This window comes from Meles meles, chromosome 2 (genome assembly GCF_922984935.1).
Source record: "Meles meles chromosome 2, mMelMel3.1 paternal haplotype, whole genome shotgun sequence".
In the NCBI taxonomy this organism is placed as follows: domain Eukaryota; kingdom Metazoa; phylum Chordata; class Mammalia; order Carnivora; family Mustelidae; genus Meles; species Meles meles.
The window spans coordinates 125,717,668-125,739,287 of NC_060067.1; the positions used below are offsets into that span (position 1 = coordinate 125,717,668).

Sequence of the window (21,620 nt, forward strand, 5' to 3'; positions counted from 1 at the left end):
CTCTCAAACAAATAAATAAATCTTAAAAAAAAAAAAGTCTTAAAAGCACTAGAAGAAAATATGGTAAATGTTTTAATAATCATGTAGTAGACAAAGTATTTCTAAGTATGAGGTAGAGACCAGAAATTATAAAGTTAAAAAAAGCAACAGTTTTTTTTTCTAGGCAGAATGAAAGTTGGAGCTTTATTTTGAGGATGACGGTGGTTAGCCAGGAGGAGCTCAGGGTCAGAGCCTTGTCTAAAGGGATGGTAGAAAACTTGTGCGACTTTGGGGAATTTGGTTGGACCAGAAACCAGGTTGGGGTCACAAAGACAGCCTCAGGGGGTCCATTGAGAGTGCTAGTTGAATCCATAGACCTCAGGGTCCCCAGCACCACCTTCTCTTAGGGACAGTGAGGTGGCTGCTTGGGCTGAGGGACAGGCAGGCAGAGATAGTAGGGGAAAGGGTACAACCCTTCACCCCAACCCTTCACCCCACATCCAGGGTGGCAGGGAGGGGTGGGGCACAACCACTTTATTACTGTGGGCAGAGAACCTAGGGTGCTAAGTGAGATAAACGGGGTGGGATGCGAGGTGGTCCCTGCATTCCCCTGCTTCTGAATTTACCCCACGCCCCCCGGAAGGGCTGAGGGTGAGAGGGGGCATCCGTGGGGTTGGGAAGGATAATGCCCTATGAGAACTGGAATCTTCTGGGAGCATGAGAACCCCAATGCCCTGGTGTTGAGCGCCCCCTCCCCCACTGGGAGGGTCCACCACCAGTTCCTGAGAACAGTTGAAGGTTGTTGCCTCTGGAGAGTGGGAAATCAGGAATGGGAAAGGGTGGAATGGTGATGGGGGTTCCATTGTTTTTTGTTTGTTTAAGTCTTGTAGAACTATGTGACTGCTTAAAATGTGGATGTACATAATTTTAATACAAATTAACATTAAAAAGAAAAAAAAAGTAAGATGACAAGGGGAAAAATGTCTAACAGCTAGTGCCAATGAGGAAAAATGGCTTCCTCCTGCCTTTCAGATGCACTGTATACATTAAGACAGTTTCTCTGGACAGATTTGGTTAGGTATGTCAAAATTTTAAGTGTTCGCTTATCCTATGTAGAATAGTCTAGGAATATTCTCTCACAAAATGAGGTGAAAAATGCACAGGGAAAGATGACACAGGTATTTGCATAGTTTTATTTATAATATTGAGAAATTGGCAGCAATCTATGTGTCAACCCATGTGGGATCGGTTAGTGAGTTCTGATATAATAAAGGAAATCTATTGGGTCTTTAAAATGATTGTTCAGATCTGTATTTCTTGACATAGAGGTATCTCCATGACATACTGTTAAGAGAAAAAGCATGCTTTAGAAACAGTTGTATGTACTGTAAACCTATTAATGTAAATACAGAGTTGCACTGAATCAACAAACAACCTAAAGAAAGAGGTGTCCAGAATGGTCACCAAAGTGCTTGTAGGAATGATCTATGAGTGCTAATGTCTACTGGTATACTTATTCCTTTTTTATACTTATTGACTATATTGATTATAATCTGCACAAACATATGTCACTTAAATGAAGAAGTCATTTTGAACCTGCTTCTCCTTTCTCCTTCTTGTCTATCATTGCCAAATTCTTTTTTCCCGGCTAGCACATTCTTATTTACCTCTCTTCTCCTTTTTGCTCACTTTTGAGCTTCAGATTCTTCTACCCAAGTACCTTCTACAGATTTCCACTTGGATGTCCCTCAGACACACAAACTCAACCTGACCCAGACTGAACATATTTGTTTCCCCCCAACCTACTTCCATTTCAGTTCCCCCTCTCACTCAGCAACTCCATATCCCATCTATCCACTCATTCAAAACAGAGATATGGGGCACCACTCTTGACCCTAAGCCTCCACCGACAACCTAGTACCCTCCTGCTGACCTTACAAAAATACCTGGCAACCCACTTCTTTCCATCTCAATAGCCTCTGTGCCAACAATTTTCTTCATTCATTCAACCACTATCTATTTACTACCTCCTGGGTGCCACGCACTGGGATAGGACCTGGCATATGATAAAGGTGGGTAAGACAGAAAAGGTTTCTGTTCTCATGAATTAAGCCTTGTGTTCTAAAGAAAGTATGGACAATAAGTAAGTAAGGAAAACAATGACGTAATGTGGTAAATTCTATGAAGAAACAAAATGTAGTGTGTGGTAAAAAAAAGAGCCAGAACAGGAAGGGGCTCTTACTCTTTAGACTGCTTGGCAAGGGAAGGCCTCCAACCTGGTGTGCAGTGTTCCCTCCCCACCGCGGGGGGGGGGGGGGGGAGGGTGGTGGTGTGTGTGCTCATGCCTTCACTCCTTTTCTCCCTTCAAACAGTGAGGGTGATACAATGACAAGCAGACTGGTCCTATCTAATCCCCTGCTTGAAACCCAAGTGACTGCCCTTGTCACTAACAGGACTCCTGCAGTCCTTATCAGCTTCATTTCTCTCCACAGCCCCTGAACAGCCTCTGCTCTAGTAGAGCAGAAACTTCCTTCCCCTGAATGCTTCTCAGTGAGAAGTGGGGTGGGGGGTTGAGACTCCGTTTCTAATTGGCTCCCAGGTGACATCTTGGCTATTGGATCCCTGGACCACCAGGCTCCGCCATGAGGGATTGAGGGAAAAGCTGTGAGTTCCCCCTAGGGAAGAGTTAACAGGGGAGATGCCTCCTGAAGGCAGCAGGCAAGGCAGTGATGGCAGCCTTAAGGGGGCAGCAAGTATCAGCTGCAGAACTGACTCTGCCAGTCTTCTGCCCTTCCCAGCTTACAAACTTCATCCATAACCTGCCGTGAATGATCTGATCTCATTCACCGGAGAGTGAAACCAGCAAGTAAGTCACGGAGTTCCCTTACAGCTTCCCTGTTTAGAGACTAGATCCCCAATGCATAGTGTGTTACAAGATTTGTCATAACTCAGCTCTTTCTGCCTACAAGGATTCATGAGCCCTGGATTTCTGCCAGGATCACAGAGAATACCCACTCCTACCCCTACCAGCCCCCACCAATTTTTTTCACCTCCAAGTAATTTGGTATTCCTGTTTCCTCCATGGAGAATTCTCATTTCCCCTTATGGCCACATGGAATCTCATCCACTTTCCAAGGCCCTGCTCCCCAAAGCCATGCCATCCCTCCCACCCCCATTAGCCTTCCCCACCCTCCCTGTCAGAAGCAGTTCCTTGCTTCCTAGAAAGCCTACACAACTTCACTCGAACCTCTTATGGGGACAGTAATCTCTTCCTACCCTCTATGAGTTATTTTATCCTTGCTATACTTTCTTCCTAGGATGTGAGCTCCCGAGGAAAGGTCTACCTCTGATCGCTTCCCCTTTATCCACGCACCGTTCCTGGTATGTGATCATGGCCTAAGAATAGTCTATAAATGAAATATAGTAATGACTTGGATTTGAAATCACCGAAGGACTCGGGGGAGGGCAGAATGTGAGGGGAGGAAAGTGCTAGCCCAGAGCTTCTCTAACCTTGAACATCAGCACCTCCTGGTAACTAGTCAGACTTGCAAATAAATGATCAGGCACTATCCCTGATGTCAAGAATTAGACACCCTGGGCATAGCCCAACTATCTGCTTTTTAGCAAGCCTTGTGAGTGATTATGATGGACGCTGAAGTCTGAGAACCTTTGAGAACCATAAAGTCAAGCCCAATGTACACCCAGCACCCTTCAGCTGTCGTCTTCCAATGCCCACGGCCTTCGCCTGGGGTCTGGGGCTTCTGTCAGGGAGAGGGTGGAGAGAGGGGCAGCCAGTGTGGAGGATAGGGAACGGATAGGGATGAGTCCAACAAGGGTCCTTCTGGAGGGGGACGAAGTTGGAAGAAGGAGGGGTAAGGGAGAAGAAAGGAGAGAACAGGGAGAGGGAAAGAAGGAAATGGAGAGGGGTTCGACTCCCATGGGGTGGGGTAGGGTGAGGCGAAGCAATGAGCACCTTCCAGAAAGGTCATCCGCCCCTCCATCCCGCGCCGGGGAGAAGGACTCGGAGACCTGTCCGCGCGGCCACCCAACCCCCGTGTGATCCTCGGGACTCTGGCCCCGTATCCCCAGCCTGCGCCCCGCGCCCCATACCTGCTCGTGCTGCGGAGGCGCCTCCAGCACCGGCACCGCCTTGCGCACCGCGGCCCCAGCGGCCATACGTCCGCCGCGGCACCCGCCCCTGGCCGCACAGTCCCTCGCTACGCGCGGGCCGGGGAGGGTCTCCCGGAGGCCGCAGGGGGCGAGCTGTGCGTGCGGCGGCCCCGCCCCGGGCCCTGCGGCAGCGTGCGCAGCCAGCCTCCGGGAGCGCCGCCCCTCCGGCCGGTGCCCGCGCCCCCGCCGCCCGCAGAGGCGCGGGCTCGGGTTCCTCCGTCCTGTCACTGCCCGGGAGATCCTTCAGGGATCTTTCCCTCTGCGGTCCGGCAGTCGTCGGCCACCATGGCTCTTACCGCGTATGGCGCCTGGCTCCTGCCGGCGGTTTTGTCGCCAGGTGGCAGGGCTGGACACCCCGCTCAGAAGTAAGGTGGGAAGAGATGTGGGGAGGACCGAGAGTGAGAAGTGGAGAGGAGAGAGAGGGAGCGAAGGGACGTTTTCTGCCGGCTCTTTCCTTCAGAAGCCTTATCTCAAGACTGGTGTTCAGGTGACTCTCCAAAACCTGGGAGACTGAACTTCTGTTGCATCTCCAGTTGCGTTCCTGTTCTTGTTCCTGGGCCCATCGGCCCTTCTTCCCTGTTAGCTGCAGTTTTAATAATCTGGACAGGTCCCTGTTGAAGTCACACTTGCCTCCTCCAAAGATGACAAAGGAGAGAAACAACTGTGGGGAGAGGAGGCAGACCCTCTGGGCCTCTGTGCTGCTCAGCCCCTGCACTTCTGGGTGGGAAATCATCCACAACTTGCCTTTGTCTCCTCCACCTTCAGGGGGCATTCTCCTTCCCCTCAGCTGTAGACCCAATATGGATTATGGCTGGGAACAAGCTGGAACATTGGGGGAAGCCTTTAGGAACGCATTGGTAGAGCAAGAGACAAAAAGGGAATATGAGAGTAGATAGACTGACTTACAAGATATGGCTGGCTCCTTTCCAGTTTGTGGTGGCTCATAGTTTCCAACAGCTACAAGGAGCTACCAGTGGAGGCTTACCAACAGATGGACATATCTCTGCCCTTGTAGAACTTCTGGTCTAGCATGGCGTGGAGACAAACATCCAGGACGATTACCTGGTAAGTTAGTAAGTGGTAAGTGCTTCCTCCTCCAAGAGCTTGACCGGTGTCAACTCATTCAGTTGTCACAACAAGGCCACCAGGTAGGTGGTGTTATCTCCATTTTACAGGAGAACATTGAATCACAGAGAGGTGCAGAAATCTGCCCAAGTTTCAAAGCTAGTAGGTGGTGCAGTGGGAATTTGCCTTTTGGCTTCAAGGGTGGGCAAGAGGGCTCAACTATGGCTCAAGACAGAAAGCTGTTGCTATAGTTCAGTTAAAGACAGCATGGTGTAGGGGCGCCTGGGTGGCTTAGTGGTTTAAGCCTCTGCCTTCAGCTCAGGTCATGATCTCCGGGTCCTGGGATCGAGCCCCACATCAGGCTCTCTGCTCAGCGGGGAGCCTGCTTTCCCTTCTCTCTCTGCCTGCCTCTCTGCCTACTTGTGATCTCTCTCTCTGTCAAATAAATAAATAAATTCTTTATTAAAAAAAAAGACAGCATGGTGTATGTGAGTAAGTATGTGCAGGAATGGGGTGGAGTGGAGATGGAGAGATGTTGATAGAGTCAAGAGATCTAGGTGATAAAATCTGTAAGACTTACTGATGGCTTTCAGGCTTGTGGCTCCAGCAGCCTGGAATTTGGGCAGGGGTGCTGAGAGCAGGAATATTGAAAGAGCAGCATATTTCTGGGAACAAAGATAAGGAATTCATTTGGACATTTTGCCTCCCTTCATAGCTCTTGGCCTGTTTTCCTGTGGCAAAGACCTTTTTTTTTCTCCCCAGTCCCTGATGTCCTCAAATTCATCTGGGTTCATCTAAATCAGCTACCTCCGCACCCCCCCTCTGCTGGTTGGTTGGAAATGGAATTTCCCTATCCTATAAAATTCTGGCTCATTATCATTATATAAGTTCTGACTCTGGGGTATGAGATTCTCTTCCCTGGTTGACTGACACCAGAAACATCCACAGGTTTCACTGGAGACTCATGTGAGCCCACAGGGAGTTATCTTCTTTCTGATTTCAGCTCAACAGTCATCAGGGAATAAAACTCAAAAAGTCCATTTCTTCCCCACTGGTAGTGATGGACTTGCTCTGGTCTACTGTATCATATCTGGTTCTCTTTCATCACTCATTTCCAGATATGGAACTAATACCTTGTTTCCCAGAAGGGTAACTGCTGCTTTCTGGAGGGGTTCAGCCAACCAGAGTTAATTTCTTCACAAATTTTCCCACCAAATCAAATGCTTGGCAACTGACAGTCATAAATCCTGAAATAGATCAACAGCCTTCCTCTCACTTAGCACTAACATCTTCGGCATATTAGCCATAGCTCATGCATCCCCCTCTTCTGTCTTGATGTAGAGCCCTGCGGTGATTGTAGTGATGTAATGAAAGAAATGAGCTAATATCATAAAGGTGTTTGAAAAACAAGGTGGACTCAATAATAGCTATAAAATTAAGTATGCTATTTGGTGCAGGAATAGCAAGAAAGAACCATGGAGCAGACCAGAAAGCCCTCCAAATAGACATATGGATCTATGAGAAACTAGTTTTAGGGCAGGAGTGGTAAATCAACAGGGATACATAGACTATTTAGCAATTAGCTTGTCATGCCAAGACAAAACAGGTGGTTTAACAAGCAAAACTTGTAGAAGACAATTTAAAAGAATAGCTTTATTATCTCAAGATAGTAAAAAATATATTAAACAAAACTCAAAAAGAACAAATCATAATGGAAAAGATCAGTAAAACTGTCTATGTTAAGATATTAAACTTCTATACAATAAAGAGTTGACATTAAAAAGATGCAAACCAGGATGCCTGGGTGGCTCAGTCAGTTAAAGTGTCTGCCTTTGGCTCAGGTCATGATCCTGGGGTTCTGGGATCAAGCCGCACATCAGGGTCCTCGCTCAGTGGGGAGCCTGCTTTTCCCTCTGCCTGCTGCTCCCCCTGCTTGTGCTCGCTCTCGCTTTCTTTCTCTGACAAAAAAAAAAAAAAAAAAAAAAGAAATCTATTAAGAAAAAAGTAAAGCAAGCCAAGGACCAAGAGAACATACTTGCCTATATCTAGCTCTCAAAGAATTAGTGCTTGAAAAAAATAGAACTGTAAAACCATTAATTTTAAAATGTATAAATCAGGGGCCCCTGAGTGGCTCAGTGGGTTAAAGCCTCTGCCTTCAGCTCAGGTCATGATCCCAGAGTCCTGGGATCAAGCCCCACATCGGGGCTTTCTGCTCAGCAGGGAGCCTGCTTCCCCCTCTCTCTCTCTGCCTGCCTCTCTGTCTACTTGTGATCTCTGTCAAATAAATAAATAAAATCTTAAAAGAAAGTGTAAAGCAGTAGAATGTGGGCAAGGGATAGAATCCAATTTTAAGAAATAAAATCATGAGACATTTTGTAATTTTTTAAAAATTATTTATTTATTTATTTGACAGACAGAGATCACAAGTAGGCAGAGAGGCAGGCAGAGAGAGAGGAGGAAGCAGGCTCCCTGCTGAGCAGAGAGCTCGATTCAGGGCTTGATCCAAGGACCCTGAGATCATGACCTGAGCTGAAGGCAGAGGCTTTAAGCCACTGAGCCACCCAGGTGCCGTGACATTTTGTAATTTTAAGGGAATTAATTACTGTGTTTATGTATATGTGAGTTACTCTAGAATGCACTTCACAGGAATGCCTTGTGTATGTTAAATTACTTATTGCAAAGTGGCTGCCTTCAGCCTTTCTAGCCACTTCTGACCAGCACTCATTAACCTTTCCTTTCTGCTGTCCTTCTCAGGTCAACCCAGTTGCTCTGGACTGAGGGTGCCACCTGATGGTTAGATGTTATGGAAGTCCTCTCTGTTGTCTTACAAATAGTCTTTTCCAAGTAACTTTCTTTTTCAATTTACTCCTTTCCTCTTTCCTCATGTGTTTTTCATATTTACAGATAAAATACATATATCTGATCCTTAGCCTCATAGCTAGAATGGGTGATTTTGAACGTCTTTGGCCAGGTGTGGTATTGGTCATGCACATTCTCCCCAAAGGGGGTGGCAATAGTAGGGTCAGTCTAGAGGTGTCAAATTAAAACCATCCAGGTGATGTGGGTATCCGAGAGACCTTGTCTGGTCTCAGAAATCAGTGTGAAAGTGGCACCAAACATTTTGCACTTCGGTGAACCCTGGGGTCAGGGGCAGACTAGGTTGTAAATGAGGGTAATCATGTTTAAAAGGGAGAGGGACATAGAAGCTAGGTCCTACCATCGCTGATGAAACGGCTGCATAGAAATATTCTGGCTAGGGGCGCCTGGGTGGCTCAGTGGATTAAGCCGCTACCTTCGGTTCAGGTCATGATCTCAGGGTCCTAGGATCGAGCCCCGCATCGGGTTCTCTGCTCCGCGGGGAGCCTGCTTCCTCCTCTCTCTCTGCCTGCCTCTCTGCCTACTTGTGATCTCTCTCTCTGTCAAATAAATAAATAAAAAAAATCTTTAAAAAAAACCCAAAAAACTGTTAGAAATATTCTGGCTAACTTTTTCAGTCATCCTCCACCCGCTAACACCCCCGGGTGCTAGGTTAGCCTTCAGGTGCAGACACTGGTCTCTTAGAATTGGTGGAGATCCTGCAAGCTGGTCTGATTCCCACCTGTGGGGGTTCCTAACTACAGTCCGTGTTCCCTGGCCTCTCAGCCTCACTGAATAGACATTTTCATCCTCCGTTTACTAAATGTGCCTGTGCTTAAACACTACTCCTCAAGACAAATGAAAGATACTCAACTTTATTATCTCATTCTTTTAAAAAAAAAGATTTATTTATGTATTTGAGAGAGTGTACACATGCATGTGCACCCAAGTGGGGGGGAGGGGCAGAGGGAGAGAAAAGGAAAGTCCCAACCAAACTCCCCACTGGGTGGGGAACCCGAGGTGGGGCTTATCTCACCACCCATGAGATCGTGACCTGAGCTGAAATCATGAGCTGGATGTCTAACTGACTGAGCCACCCAGGCGCCCCGTTTATCTCATTCTTTAGTTATTAGTATTGTAGTATAATTGCCCTCTACTGTTTTTTTGGCTAAAATGTACAGAGTGTACCTGTATTATGATTACAGGGAGTTTTGTGAGCTGGCGTGTGGCCCTCATCACCATTTATAACATTGCTTCTTTGGAAAAGTGCATTCTGCCTTTCAAACCACAGACTTCCAAATGCACATTTGGAACACAATCCGTTTGTGAGTTGGGAACCCTCTGTATTAATGTCTGCTGGCCCAGGGCAGCCCCACAACCAAAAGACATGTGGTTTAAAGTTCCTATAACAGCCGGTTCATTTAAATAATGTTTGCTGGAGCTCAGTTCAGGTTCTCAGGTTTCTGGTTAATTTGGAAGACGGGCGGCAGCAGAGTCCCAGTGTTCAAACAGCATGTGTGGGGCGTCCCACTCCCTGTAGAGGGATGACACATTCCTGCTTTTCGTGACTTACCCTGTAGGTTTCAGGATTGAGCCTCCTCTGAGGGCAAGCTTTTAAGTTGTGTTGAACAATTGACCTTGAAAAAGAACTGCTTTTATTTTTTTTTTTTTTTTATGTGCAAGTCTGTAAGCTCTGTTTATTTTCAGTGGAACAAATACAAACAAAACGATGAGCTTGCAGCTTGGTCAGCATAGTTGTCCATGCATATTTTCTTTTTTTTTTTTTTTTTTTTTTTTTTTTTTTTTCTTTTTCCCCTTTTTATTAATTTTTTCAGCGTAACAGTATTCATTCTTTTTGCACAACACCCAGTGCTCCATGCAAAACGTGCCCTCCCCATCACCCACCACCTGTTCCCCCAACCTCCCACCCCTGACCCTTCAAAACCCTCAGGTTGTTTTTCAGAGTCCATAGTCTCTTATGGTTCGCCTCCCCTCCCCAATGTCCATAGCCCGCTCCCCCTCTCCCAATCCCACCTCCCCCCAGCAACCCCCAGTTTGTTTTGTGAGATTAAGAGTCATTTATGGTTGGGATTGGGAAGAACTGCTTTTAAAAACCAACTCTGCTTTCCAGGTTGGAAGTTCAGCTAGGGTCTTTCTCATTTATTGAGTTCAGGGGCCCTCTCAGTAGGAGGGAAAACCACATTTGAGTCCTTGATGGGGCTCCTTGCCCTCCCTCTTCTTGTTTTCCTTTCCTGGTGTCTCCTTTAAGATGTCTCCTCTTCAGTAAGTTAGAAGCCAGAGAAGCAAGCCAGTCTCTACTGTCCCAACTGTAAAAAAAACGGTTAACATTTATGAAATGCCCATGGTGTGCCAGGCCCTGGGCTAAGCACGCCATGTATCTGGTGTCATTTCATCTTCAGAATGAGCCCCAGTGACAGGTATCACTGTCCATGTTTTACAGATGAAGACATTGATTTAGAATAAGGGCATTGCTTTATCTAAGAATGTACAGAAGCAACCACTGCTCTCCCGGCTCCCTAATCGCTGGGTGGGATGGGAGGCTTTATCGGTGGGTCCTGGAGTGGAAGTTGTATTTGTCATTTCTAGTTGAGACCAAGGACCTGCCATCCCAATTCCTACACCTCAGGTTAATTGCCAAGACCACAACACACCCGTGTTCTGCAAAAGTCAACATTCTCGTGGAAGAGAAATACGAATGTTCCTTTGGTCCTCTTGACTTTAGATATTTGTCCTACTTGGCGGCTTGAAACAAGATCAGTCACAGAAGCAAGAGGACACACAGTTACTTTTTGCTGGAGGTTAAAGCCCTCCAGGGGGCACTCCTGGTGGTACCACCCTCCCGGCCCATGATAATAGCTACAGCTTTTAAAATGCCTGCTAAGGCCAAGCACTTTCTTTATACTTAATCCTCAACCTACCCTCCAAGATAGGTGTACTATTATCTTCATTCTATAATTAAGAACAATTAAGATCACTTCCAAGCCATGGCCTCTGCTTATAATGCCCTTTTCTTTTCTCATTTGAATCTGCAGAAGTCGTCCCACCCCATCCCATCCAAAAGCCTGACGAGCTCTGTTCTCTCACCAGACTCTCCCAGATCTCCAGTGGGAATACATTTCTTTCAACCCCGCTCAGCACAGCTTTTCTATTTGCCTCTATCCCACACTGCCTTGTGTTCTAGGTGCTGTTACATACGTCTCTACGAGCCGCCAGCTGCAAACACGGGGGGAGCAGAGACTGTTCTCATCATCTTTTCCCCACTGCTGTGTCTAGCACAAACCCTGGCCTGAGGCCAGATTGAATTGATGGTGTGGTCCCAGTTCCAGGTGCTCCTGCGTGTGCCCCAGGCCTCTTCCTGGCTTATGGTGGGCTCTGGGGGCAGGTGGATTCCCTTAGCCTGTTGCCTATTGTCCCTTGAGGAAGAAGGGGCTGTTGTCACTGTGGCCGCAGCCTTTTGCTATCTACCCATAACAGGACCGTTGAAACCTCTGCACACATACGAATATAAACTTAAAATACAAAAAAAAAAAAAAAAGGCCTAAATTGTGCCCTTAACATAATTCCATGCAGTCCAGATATGCATCTACTATTATTTATTTTATGATGTGTCCTTGTTAATCAGAACGGGGACCCACTTTTGCCAACACTTAGAGATGCTGAGATGTGATAGGGAGAAGGAAAGCAATGTAAAGGGTAAGGCCTGGGTCTGTTTCTTTCTACCTGTTACTTTAGTCTTGTACTGAATGAACATAAATTTTCATATCTAACCACATAACTGCTAAGAATATGTGTCACATATGGGTGTTGGAGATGAATTGTTTTCTAGTTTATTCTCTAAGTGCAGTAATCCTGACACTTTATGTAAATAGTTGAGATAGTGTGTGCATGGAAATAAAACATGTATTTACTATATTCTAGAATATCAGAAAAATGGAATATCAGTGTTTTGGATTGTTTGTTCTTGATTTCGCTTTTTCTTTGGGAAGGATTTCAGTTATTCTAAGTTACCAAATGGTTATAAACAAAAATTTTGTGCTGGGCATGTTGTCTAATGACTTTTTAAAACTTAGGGGCGCCTGGGTGGCTCAATGGGTTAAAGCCTCTGCCTTAGGCTCAGGTCATGATCTCAGGGTCCTGGGATCCCGCCCCACATCAGGCTCTCTGCTCAGCAGGGAGCCTGCTTCCTCCCTCTCTCTCTCTCTCTGCCTGCCTCTCTGTCTACTTGTGATCTGTCTGTCAAATAAAAACAAACAAACAAGCAAACAAAAACTTATATTTTGTGGCGCCTGCATGTCATGATCGGCTAAGCCTCCGACTCTTGGTTTCAGCTCAGGTTTGTGAGATCGAGCCCCATGTCAGGCTCCGTTCTCAAGGCAGAGTCTGCTTAAGATTCTTTCTCCCTCTTTCTGCCCTGCCGGCTCATGCTCTCTCTCTCCCAAAATAAAATAAATCTTAAAAAATTAAAAAAATTTAATATTTTGTTATAAAGTTATGTATGTTTAATTTTTACACTAAGCACATTTGCTGGGTCTCCAAAGAAGGAAAATTTTGGAAGTCATCCTGGATATAGTAGTTAGAGGGCAATTTAGGGAATAGCTAGACTTTACTGGTTTAAAATTTTCCTGCATCATATGAATATCCACCAAAGAGGCCATAGTTTTGGGGACGACTTTCAGTGAATAACTCAAAGGATGTTTTATCCTGTTAGAAACATGGAGAAGTACAGAGACAGACTGACCCAAGAAGAAAGTTAGGGATAAAAAGAGACTTGGTATTTGATAGTGGTGAACTCTATAGAAGTGAGTGTTTCTAGAAAGCCTGTAATGGAGAAAAGAAGGAGGTCCAGGAATATATTTGGTAATTAAGACAAGAGGATTTATAATCAAACAAATTTGGCTTCAAGTCTAAATTATAACACATTTGTGTGTCACCTTAAGCCTTGGGACATCTGACTTTTTTCCCCAATGGACTTAAAATACAATTCACATGCCATACAATTCAGCATGAATCAAAGCATATGATTCATGGTTTTTAATATATTCACAAAACAATGCAACTACCACTGCTGTCTAATCCCAGAACATCTTCATCACCTCAAAAAGAAACTCGTATTCATTAGCAGTCACTCCCCATTTCCTGCTTCCTTCATCCCGTAGCAACCACTAATTTCTTTGTGTAGATTTGCCTGTTGTAGATGTTTCATATAAATGGAGTCATACAGTATGTGGCCTTTGTGTCTGGCTTCTCTCCTTTAGTATAATGTTTTCAAAGTTGATCTATGTTGCACTTTGTTTCGGTACTTCATTCCTTATTATGACTAAATAATACTCTTTCAGATGGTTATACCACTTTTTGTCCCATCTACTCATCAGTTGGACTACTGGGTGGTTTCTCCTTTTTTGGGTATTATGAATAATGCTGCTGTGGAAGTTCATATAAAAATATTTTTGTGGATATATGTTCTCAATTCTCTTTGAGTATATATTTAGGAGTATAGTTGCTGGGTCATATGGTTACCCTATGCTGAAGATTTTGAGGAACTGACAGACTGTTTTCCAAATTAACTATCCCATTTTACAACCCCACCAGCAATGTATGAGGGTTCTGGTTTTTCCACATCTTTACCGACAGTTGTCATTATCTGACTAGTTGATTGTAGCCATTCTAATTGGTGGGAAGTGGTATCTCAGTGTGATTTTGATTTATTTTCCCTAATGACTAATAAGGTTGAACATCTTTTCACATGATTACTGGCCATTTGTATATCTTCTTTGAAGAAATGTCTAGAGCCCTTGCCTGTTTTATTTTTTTATTTTTTTAAAGATTTTATTTATTTATTTGACAGATCACAAGTAGGCAGAGAGGCAGGCAGAGAGAGTGAGAGGGAAGCAGGCTCCCTGCCGAGCAGAGAGCCCGATGCGGGACTCGATCCCAGGACCCTGAGATCATGACCTGAGCCGAAGGCAGCGGCTTAAACCACTGAGCCACCCAGGCGCCCGAGCCCTTGCCTGTTTTAAAATAGACTCACTAATCTTCTTCTTGTTGGATTTTAAGAGTTCTTTGTATATTCTGGATACCAATTCCTTATAAGCTATATGATTTGCAAAGATTTCCTCCCATTCTGGGGATTTTCTTTCTATTTATTTTTTGACAGTATGCTTCAAAGCACAGAAGTTCTAAATGGATCTATATTTTCTTTCGTATGTGTGCTTTTGGTATCATGTCTAAAAAAATCGTCACCTAATCTTCGGCAGTAGAGATTTACTGCTATGTTGTTTTTTTTTTTTTCTAAGAGTTTAATAGTTTTAGTTCTTACATTGAGGTCTTTAATCTATTTTGAGTGAATTTTTGTACGTGGTGTGAGGTAGAGGTCCAGCCTCCTTCTTTTGTATCCCAATATCCCGTGTTCCCAGCATCATCTGTTGAAAAGACTATTCTTTCCCCATTGAATTATTATCTTGGCCTCCCTTGTCATAAATCAATTGCATAAATATAATGGTTTATTTCTGAATTCTCAATTCTGTTCCTTTGATTGGTATGTCTGTCTGTCCCTGTGCTAGTACCACACACTGGTTTTGATTACTATAGCTTTGTATTACGTTTTGAAAATGGAAAGTGAATCTTCCAACTTTGTTTTTATTTCCCCTGATTATCCTAGCTATTTTTAGTGCCTTGTATTTCCATAAGAGTTTTAGAGTCAGCTTGTCAATTTCTACAAAAAGGACAGGTGGACTATTGATAGGGATTGTATTGAATCCATAAACCAATTTGGTGATAGTGTTGCCATATTAGCAATATTAAGTCTTCTAATTCATGAACACAGGATTTTAAAAATTTGGTTAGTTCTTTAACTTCTTTCAGTGATGTTTTATAATTTCCAGTGTATAACTCTTATACTGTATTTGTTAAATTTATTCCTAAGTATTTTTTTTAATTGTAAGTGGAGGCATTTTCTTAATTTTATTTTTGAATTGTTCAATGCTTGAGTATAGAAATACAGTTTATTTTTTTATGTTGATTTTGGATCCCATAGTCTTGCTGAACTCATTTATTAGTTCTAATAGCTTTTTAGTGGATTTCTTAGGATTTTTTATGTACAGAATCATGTCATCTATAAATAGAGGTAGTTGATTTCTTCTTCCTTTCCAATCTGATTCTTGTGCTCCCTCTCCCTTTCTGTCTCTCCCTTCCTCTCCCTTCCCCTCCTACCTTTTCCTTTCTTTCCTGTTTCCTTCCCTCCCTGCTTCCCTTTCCTCCATTCTCCCCTCTTCCCTCCTCTCTTCTTACTTTCCCTCCTTTCTTCACTTCCCCCCATCCCCAACCATCTTTTTGGTAGGAGTTCTCAAGTGCTTTTCTGTATCTATTGATATGATCATGTGGGTTTTGTGCTTTGTTCTATTCATAGAGTGTTTTACATAGATTGATTTTCATTTGTTAAACCAAGCTAGTGTTCCTGGGATGAGTCCCACTTGGTCATGGTATATAATTCTTTTAATATGCTGCTGGATTGTTGAGCATTTTTGCATCTATATTCATAAAGTATATTTGTCTATAGTCTTTCATTGTGATTTCTTGTGTTTGTTTCTTGTGATTGTGATTTCTTGTGACCTGGTTGTGGTAATCAAGTAGCCTCATAGAATGAATTGAGAAGCATTTTCTTCTCTTCTACTTTTTTGGATGAGTTGTGAATGAATGATGTTAATTTTTTAAATTTTTGCTAGAATTCACCTGCAAAACCCTCTGGGCTAGAGCTTTTCTTTGTGGGCTATTTTTTGGTTAATAATTCAGTTACTTGGGGTGCCTGTGTGGCTCAGTGGATTAAGCCGCTGCCTTCGGCTCAGGTCATGATCTCAGGCTCTGTCTCTCAAATAAATAAATAAAATATTTTTTTAAAAATCACCGGGGTGCCTGGGTGGCTCAGTGGGTTAAAGCCTCTGCCTTCAGCTCGAGTCATGATCTCAGGGTCCTGGGATCGAGCCCCGCATCGGGCTCTCTGCTCCGCGGGGAGCCTGCTTCCTCCTCTCTCTCTGCCTGCCTCTCTGCCTGCTTGTGATCTCTCTCTGTCAAATAAATAAATAAAATCTTTAAAAAAAATAATTCAGTTACTTTACTTGTTATAGGTCTATTTAGATTTTCTATTTGCTCTTGATCAACTTTGGAATTTGGTGTTTTTCTAAGAATTTGCCCATTTTATTTAGGTTATCTAATTCATTGGCATAAAACTGTTCATAGTATTCCCTTATGATCCTTTTTACTTTTGTAAGTTTGGTAGTAATATCCCTCTTTCATTCCCAGTTTTAGTAATTTAGATTTTATTTTTGTCAGTCTACCTAAATTTTTGTCAGTTTTGGAGATTTTTTAAAAAATATTTTTATTTATTTATTTGACAGAGAGAGATCACAAGTAGGCAGAGAGGCAGGCAGAGAGGGAGAGAAGGAAGCAGGCTCCCTGCTGAGCAGAGAGCCTGATGCAGGGCTCAATCCCAGGACCCCGGGATCATGACTCGAGCTGAAGGCAGAGGCTTTAACCCACTGAGCCACCCAGGCACCCCGGTGATTTTTAAAAAAATATTTTATTTATTTATTTGAGAGACAGAGCCTGCATGAGAGCATAAGCAGGGGGATGGAAAAAGAAGAGGGAGAAGCAGACCCCCTGCTAAGGGTAGAACCTGGGGCAAAACTAGAACCTAGGACCCTGACTGAGTTCATGACCTGAGCTGAAATCAGATGCTTAACTGACTGAGCCACCCAGGCATCTCAATTTTCGTGATCTTTTTTATTTTCTCTATTCTCCTAGGTGCAATTTTATCTATTTCTGCTCTAATCTGTATAATTTCCCATTTTTTCTGATTGCTTTGGGCTTAGTTTGCTCTTCTTGTTTTTTAAGACAGAAGGTTAAGTTATTGATTTGAGATCTTTCTCCTTTTTTACTGGAGCATTTACAGCTATTACCCTCTGAGCATTGCTTTAGCTGTATCTATTGGTCTTTGGTATGTGGAGTTTTTGTTTTCATTCACCTAAATTTCAAACACATTTAGGAAGGTGTTGTTTAATTTCCATATATTTATGGATTTCCCAAGTTTCCTTCTGTGATTTATTTCTAATTTCATTTCATTATTGTTGGAGAACACAGTTTGCATCATTTGGGTCCTTTTAAATGTATTGAGGCTTGTTATATGGTTTAACATTTGGCCTGTCCTGGAAAATGTTCCCTGCGCACTCCTGTGGTGAGGTTAAGGATTTCAGGGCTGATCAAGGAAAGACAATAACGTGAGATGGCAGTACTGCACAATAGTATTATTGGGCCATGTTTGCTGGGGTTCCAGGAGAGGGGAAGTCCCTCCCAGCAGGAGACTAACAGAGGAAGAAGAAAAGGCAGGTCCCTGGGAAGAGGTGAACAGAGAAGGGCGTATGTGTCTAAATGGTGTCATTCAGTGGCAGGATGGGAGGATCGGAGTCAGCACCAAAGGGCAACAAGGGTTTGGGGACATTTATGACCACATAATTTATGTCTTATCTATGGCTAGTGGATATTTGGTGCAGGTTTGGAGGGAATGCAAAGCAGGCAAGTTCTAAATGGCTAAAAATATTATTTTGGATATGTAAGAATTTGAGTTTATCTTTGAGCTAATGGTACCAATTTGCTGTGAAAAAGTAAACAACATAAGGGCCAATATACAGAGGCTGTCTTTGGCCCATTTATATAACAACATGAGAAAAATGTGTATTCTGCTGTTCTTTGGTGGGAAGTTCCATAGATGTCTGTTCGGTATAGTTGGCTTTAGTGTTGTTCAAATCTTCTATTTCCTTCTTGACCTTCTGTGTATTTGTTCAATCTGTTATTGAAAGTGGGGCATTGGAGTCTCTATTATTGTTGGGTTTTCATTTTCTCCACTTTGCCCCCTACTTGCACATCTCTCCCGCCTCTCCTTTGTCAAGATAACTCTTTCTTGTAACATAAAAAGTTCAGGATTTATGGTGGTGGTCTGGCTTTTCTGGGCAGGGGGTAACTTTATTGGTTTGGGGGAGCTTTTCAGTTTAATTTTTATTTTCTAGACTTCCATCACATTCGATTATTATTATTTTTAGATTATCATTATTATTATTTTTTGCACATTCTAATCCTTTATTGGATAAGAGTTTAATGCAGTTAGGCCAGGAAATACAATAGGGATCATGCTAGACTCAGAATCTCTCCCTTTTTAATTTCAGTAGCTAGTGAGTGTTAAGCTTGTTAAAAGTACAAAAGACTAAAGAAGAGTATCATGACCTCCCCCAACCACTTCCTAATTTTCCTTCTTATTTTAAAGCATGTAAGTATACAATGAATTTGTTTTCAATTCTGTTAACTATTTTAATGCTTTAAAAGAATATATCAAAATCAAATGCATTTCTCCTTTTCCCCTGTTTTTGGAACCCCTGCTTTATCGGCATCCTGAACACAATGTTTTGCCCACCATGGAATTAGATACTACAAGGAAGTCTCCGTTGCTGCATAGGACCTGGGTGTCAAGCATCTGGGGCTTGACTATCACTTCCTTCTCTCATGCCCATGTGGACTTCATCAAAACAATATGTATATCCTCTTCCACCAAAAGTCTGTTCATGTCTTTTACTCATTTTCTAAGTACATTTTGATATTTTACTGTTGAGTTTTGACAGTTCTAGATACAAATCGTTTGTTAAATATGTGATTTGCAAGTGTTTAATCTGTAATTTGTCATTTCATTCCATTAACAGGTTCTTTTTTCTTCCCTCTTGGCTTTATTAAGGTAGAATTGACAAATTGTGAGATACTGAAGGTGTACAATGTCATGATTTGATGTTTTTTAACAGGATCTTTTGGACAGCAAAAGTTTTAAATTTCAAAGAGTTTTTTTTTTTAGTCAGTTTTTCCTTTTATGGATTATGCTTTTGTTACCAAATTTAAAAACTCTTTGCCAAGTGCTAGGTCTTGAAAAAATACATTTATCTTGTCTTTTTTTTCTAAAACTTTTATAGTTTTGTGCTTTATATTTAAGTTCATTATCATTTTGAGTTAATTTTTACATACAACATGGGGTTTAGATTATTATTATTTTTTTTGCCCATGAGATATCCAATTGCTCTAGCATCATTTGTTGAAAATGCTATTCCTGCTCCATTGTGTTACATCTTTGTCAAAAATTAATTGGGCAGGGCGCCTGGGTGGCTCAGTGGGTTAAAGCCTCTGCCTTCGGCTCAGGTCATGATCCCAGGGTCCTGGGATCGAGCCCCGCATCGGGCTCTCTGCTTGGCAGGGAGCCTGCTTCCTCCTCTCTCTCTCTCTCTGCCTGCCTCTCTCCCTACTTGTGATCTCTATCTGTCAAATAAATAAATAAAATCTTTAAAAAAAATTAATTGGGCCGATTTGTATGGGTTCATTTCTGGGTTCTCTATTTTGTTTCATTCATTCATTCATTTATTCATTAATGTATTCCTTCACCAGTAGCACACAGTCTTGATTACTATAGTATAACAGTAAGCCTTAACATTCGGAAGGATAATTTCTCCCACTTTCTTCTTTTTTTTCTTTTAAGATTTTATTTATTTATACTTCAGAGAGAGAGAGAGGCAGAGGCAGAGGCAGAGGCAGAGGGAGAAGCAGGCTTCCTGTGGAACTGGGAGCCTGACTTGGGACTTGATTCCGGGACTCTGGGATCATGACCTGAGCTGAAGGCAGACAGTTTAACCAACTGAGCCACTCAAATGCCCTTCTCCCACTTTATTGTTTTTCAGAATTATTCTGGCTCTTCTAGAGCCTTAACCATTCAATATAAATTTTAGAATAATGTTTTCGATGTTTAGAAAGAAGCTTGTTGAGATTTTGAAATAAGAATTACATAAAACCTATAGATCAATTTGAGGAGAATTGACATCTTTACAATGTTGAGTCTTCTGATCAATGAATATGGTATGTCTTCCCAAGCTCACATACCTTGAAGAAATCCAACATGCTTATAGTGTATTATTCTTTTAATACATTGTTGGATTTGATTTATGAGTATGTTGTTGAGAAATTTTGTACCTAAGTTCATGAGAAATATTGGTCAAAAAATTTCTTTTTTCATGCTGTTTTTTTTGGTCTAGTTTTGGTGTAGGACAATATTAGCCCCATAAAATGAGTTGGAAAGGATGCCCTCTTCTATTTTCTGGAAGGAATTGTGTAAAACTGGTGCCCATCCTTTAAATGTTTGGTGGAATTTTCCAGTTAAACTTTCTGGGCTTGGACATTTTGATTTTTAATATTATTTTAATGTGAATTTATTTTTACTCTGAAGAACACAGCACTCAGAGAGACTGTGTCCAGGAAAGTCAGGAGAATATGGGTCTCAAGTAGTGTTATCTGTCACATGTGTATGTGTCACGTTAGATTGTGAGCTTCTTCAGAGTGCCCATAGTGTGTTGGTCATCACTGGAACGTCAGCACCTAAGATAGCACCTGGCACACAGTAGATTGCTCAATGTAAGATTGTTGAATAGTTGAATGAATTCTCAGCCCTAGCATTGTCCAGATTGGAAGCCTGATACAGTTAGAGAAGCCTAGTGCGGAGAAGGCAGCATGGAGGTGCTTGAGTCCTTCCTTGGGGGTGGAAAAATCTCTTTGGAAGAAAGGAGTAGATAGTATTTATGGCTCCATTTCTTCTACCTACCTGATTGAGATGCTACTACCCAGACTCTGATCACCCACACCAGCTAGAGCAACTCATTGTGCTCAAGAACTTGAAGAGTATGAGGAGCTCATAGAGGAGCAGGGTATGTAGGGAGTAGGACTAGGACTGGCTGTAGACTGGTGTTCTTTCCTGCTGTGGGTGTTTCCTTACACAGAAACAAGGTCTGAGAATTATATTTCAAAATTGAGGATGGACAGGAGATGACAGTGTATTGAGCTTAGGCATGGTTTATAGAGTATTAATTCTTTATTTAGAGTTGAACAGTCTCAGGTTTACAGAAGTAATTAAATGGCTTCAGTCTCTCTGAATTTCAAAAGCCACCCCCAGGTGTTTTCCACTTGTACTGTAGTTTCTAGTTGGCTAAGTGGTTTGTTTTGATATCCCTTTAATTATACAGTTTTAGAAGATTTTCTGCCAGAGTTACATTTGTGTGTAGGTGCACATTAGAGTACATACTATTCATGAGTAAATGAATGGGTTTTTAGGTTTTTAGGTGTCTTTCTACTGAGGACCCAGTTACTGAGTTCTAGTGTTTTGCTTATTTCATAGCATAACAGAATGCCTAGATTGTTAAATAAATGATTTTTTTAAAAGAAGATTTTTTATCTATTTGAGAGAGAGAGAGAGAGAGCGTGCACATGAGTGGGGTGCAGAGGGAGAGAGAGGGGAAGCCGACTCCCTGCTGAGCCCAGAGCTAATGCAGGGCTGGAACCCAGGACTTTGAGATCATGACCTGAGCCAAAGCCAAGAGTCAGTCACTTTAACTGACTGAGCTGCCCACGCATCCCAGTAAGTGATTATTATTACTCTGTATTGGGACATCTTGTGGCATTTAAAT

The 21,620-nt window shown here is 42.7% G+C and overlaps 1 protein-coding gene across 2 annotated transcripts in view; it reads right to left on the reverse strand.

Annotated features, from left to right (window-relative positions):
- RNF175 (ring finger protein 175) overlaps window positions 1-4,199 on the reverse strand; it is a 47,709-nt gene extending 43,510 nt beyond the window's left edge. For both annotated transcript variants that reach the window (XM_045997802.1, XM_045997801.1), the window contains exon 1: window positions 4,090-4,199. In XM_045997802.1, the coding sequence (XP_045853758.1) occupies window positions 4,090-4,155 (66 nt within the window). In that variant the 5' untranslated portion in view covers window positions 4,156-4,199. The remainder of the gene's footprint in view (window positions 1-4,089) is intronic.
- Between the last annotated feature and the right edge of the window lie 17,421 nt (window positions 4,200-21,620).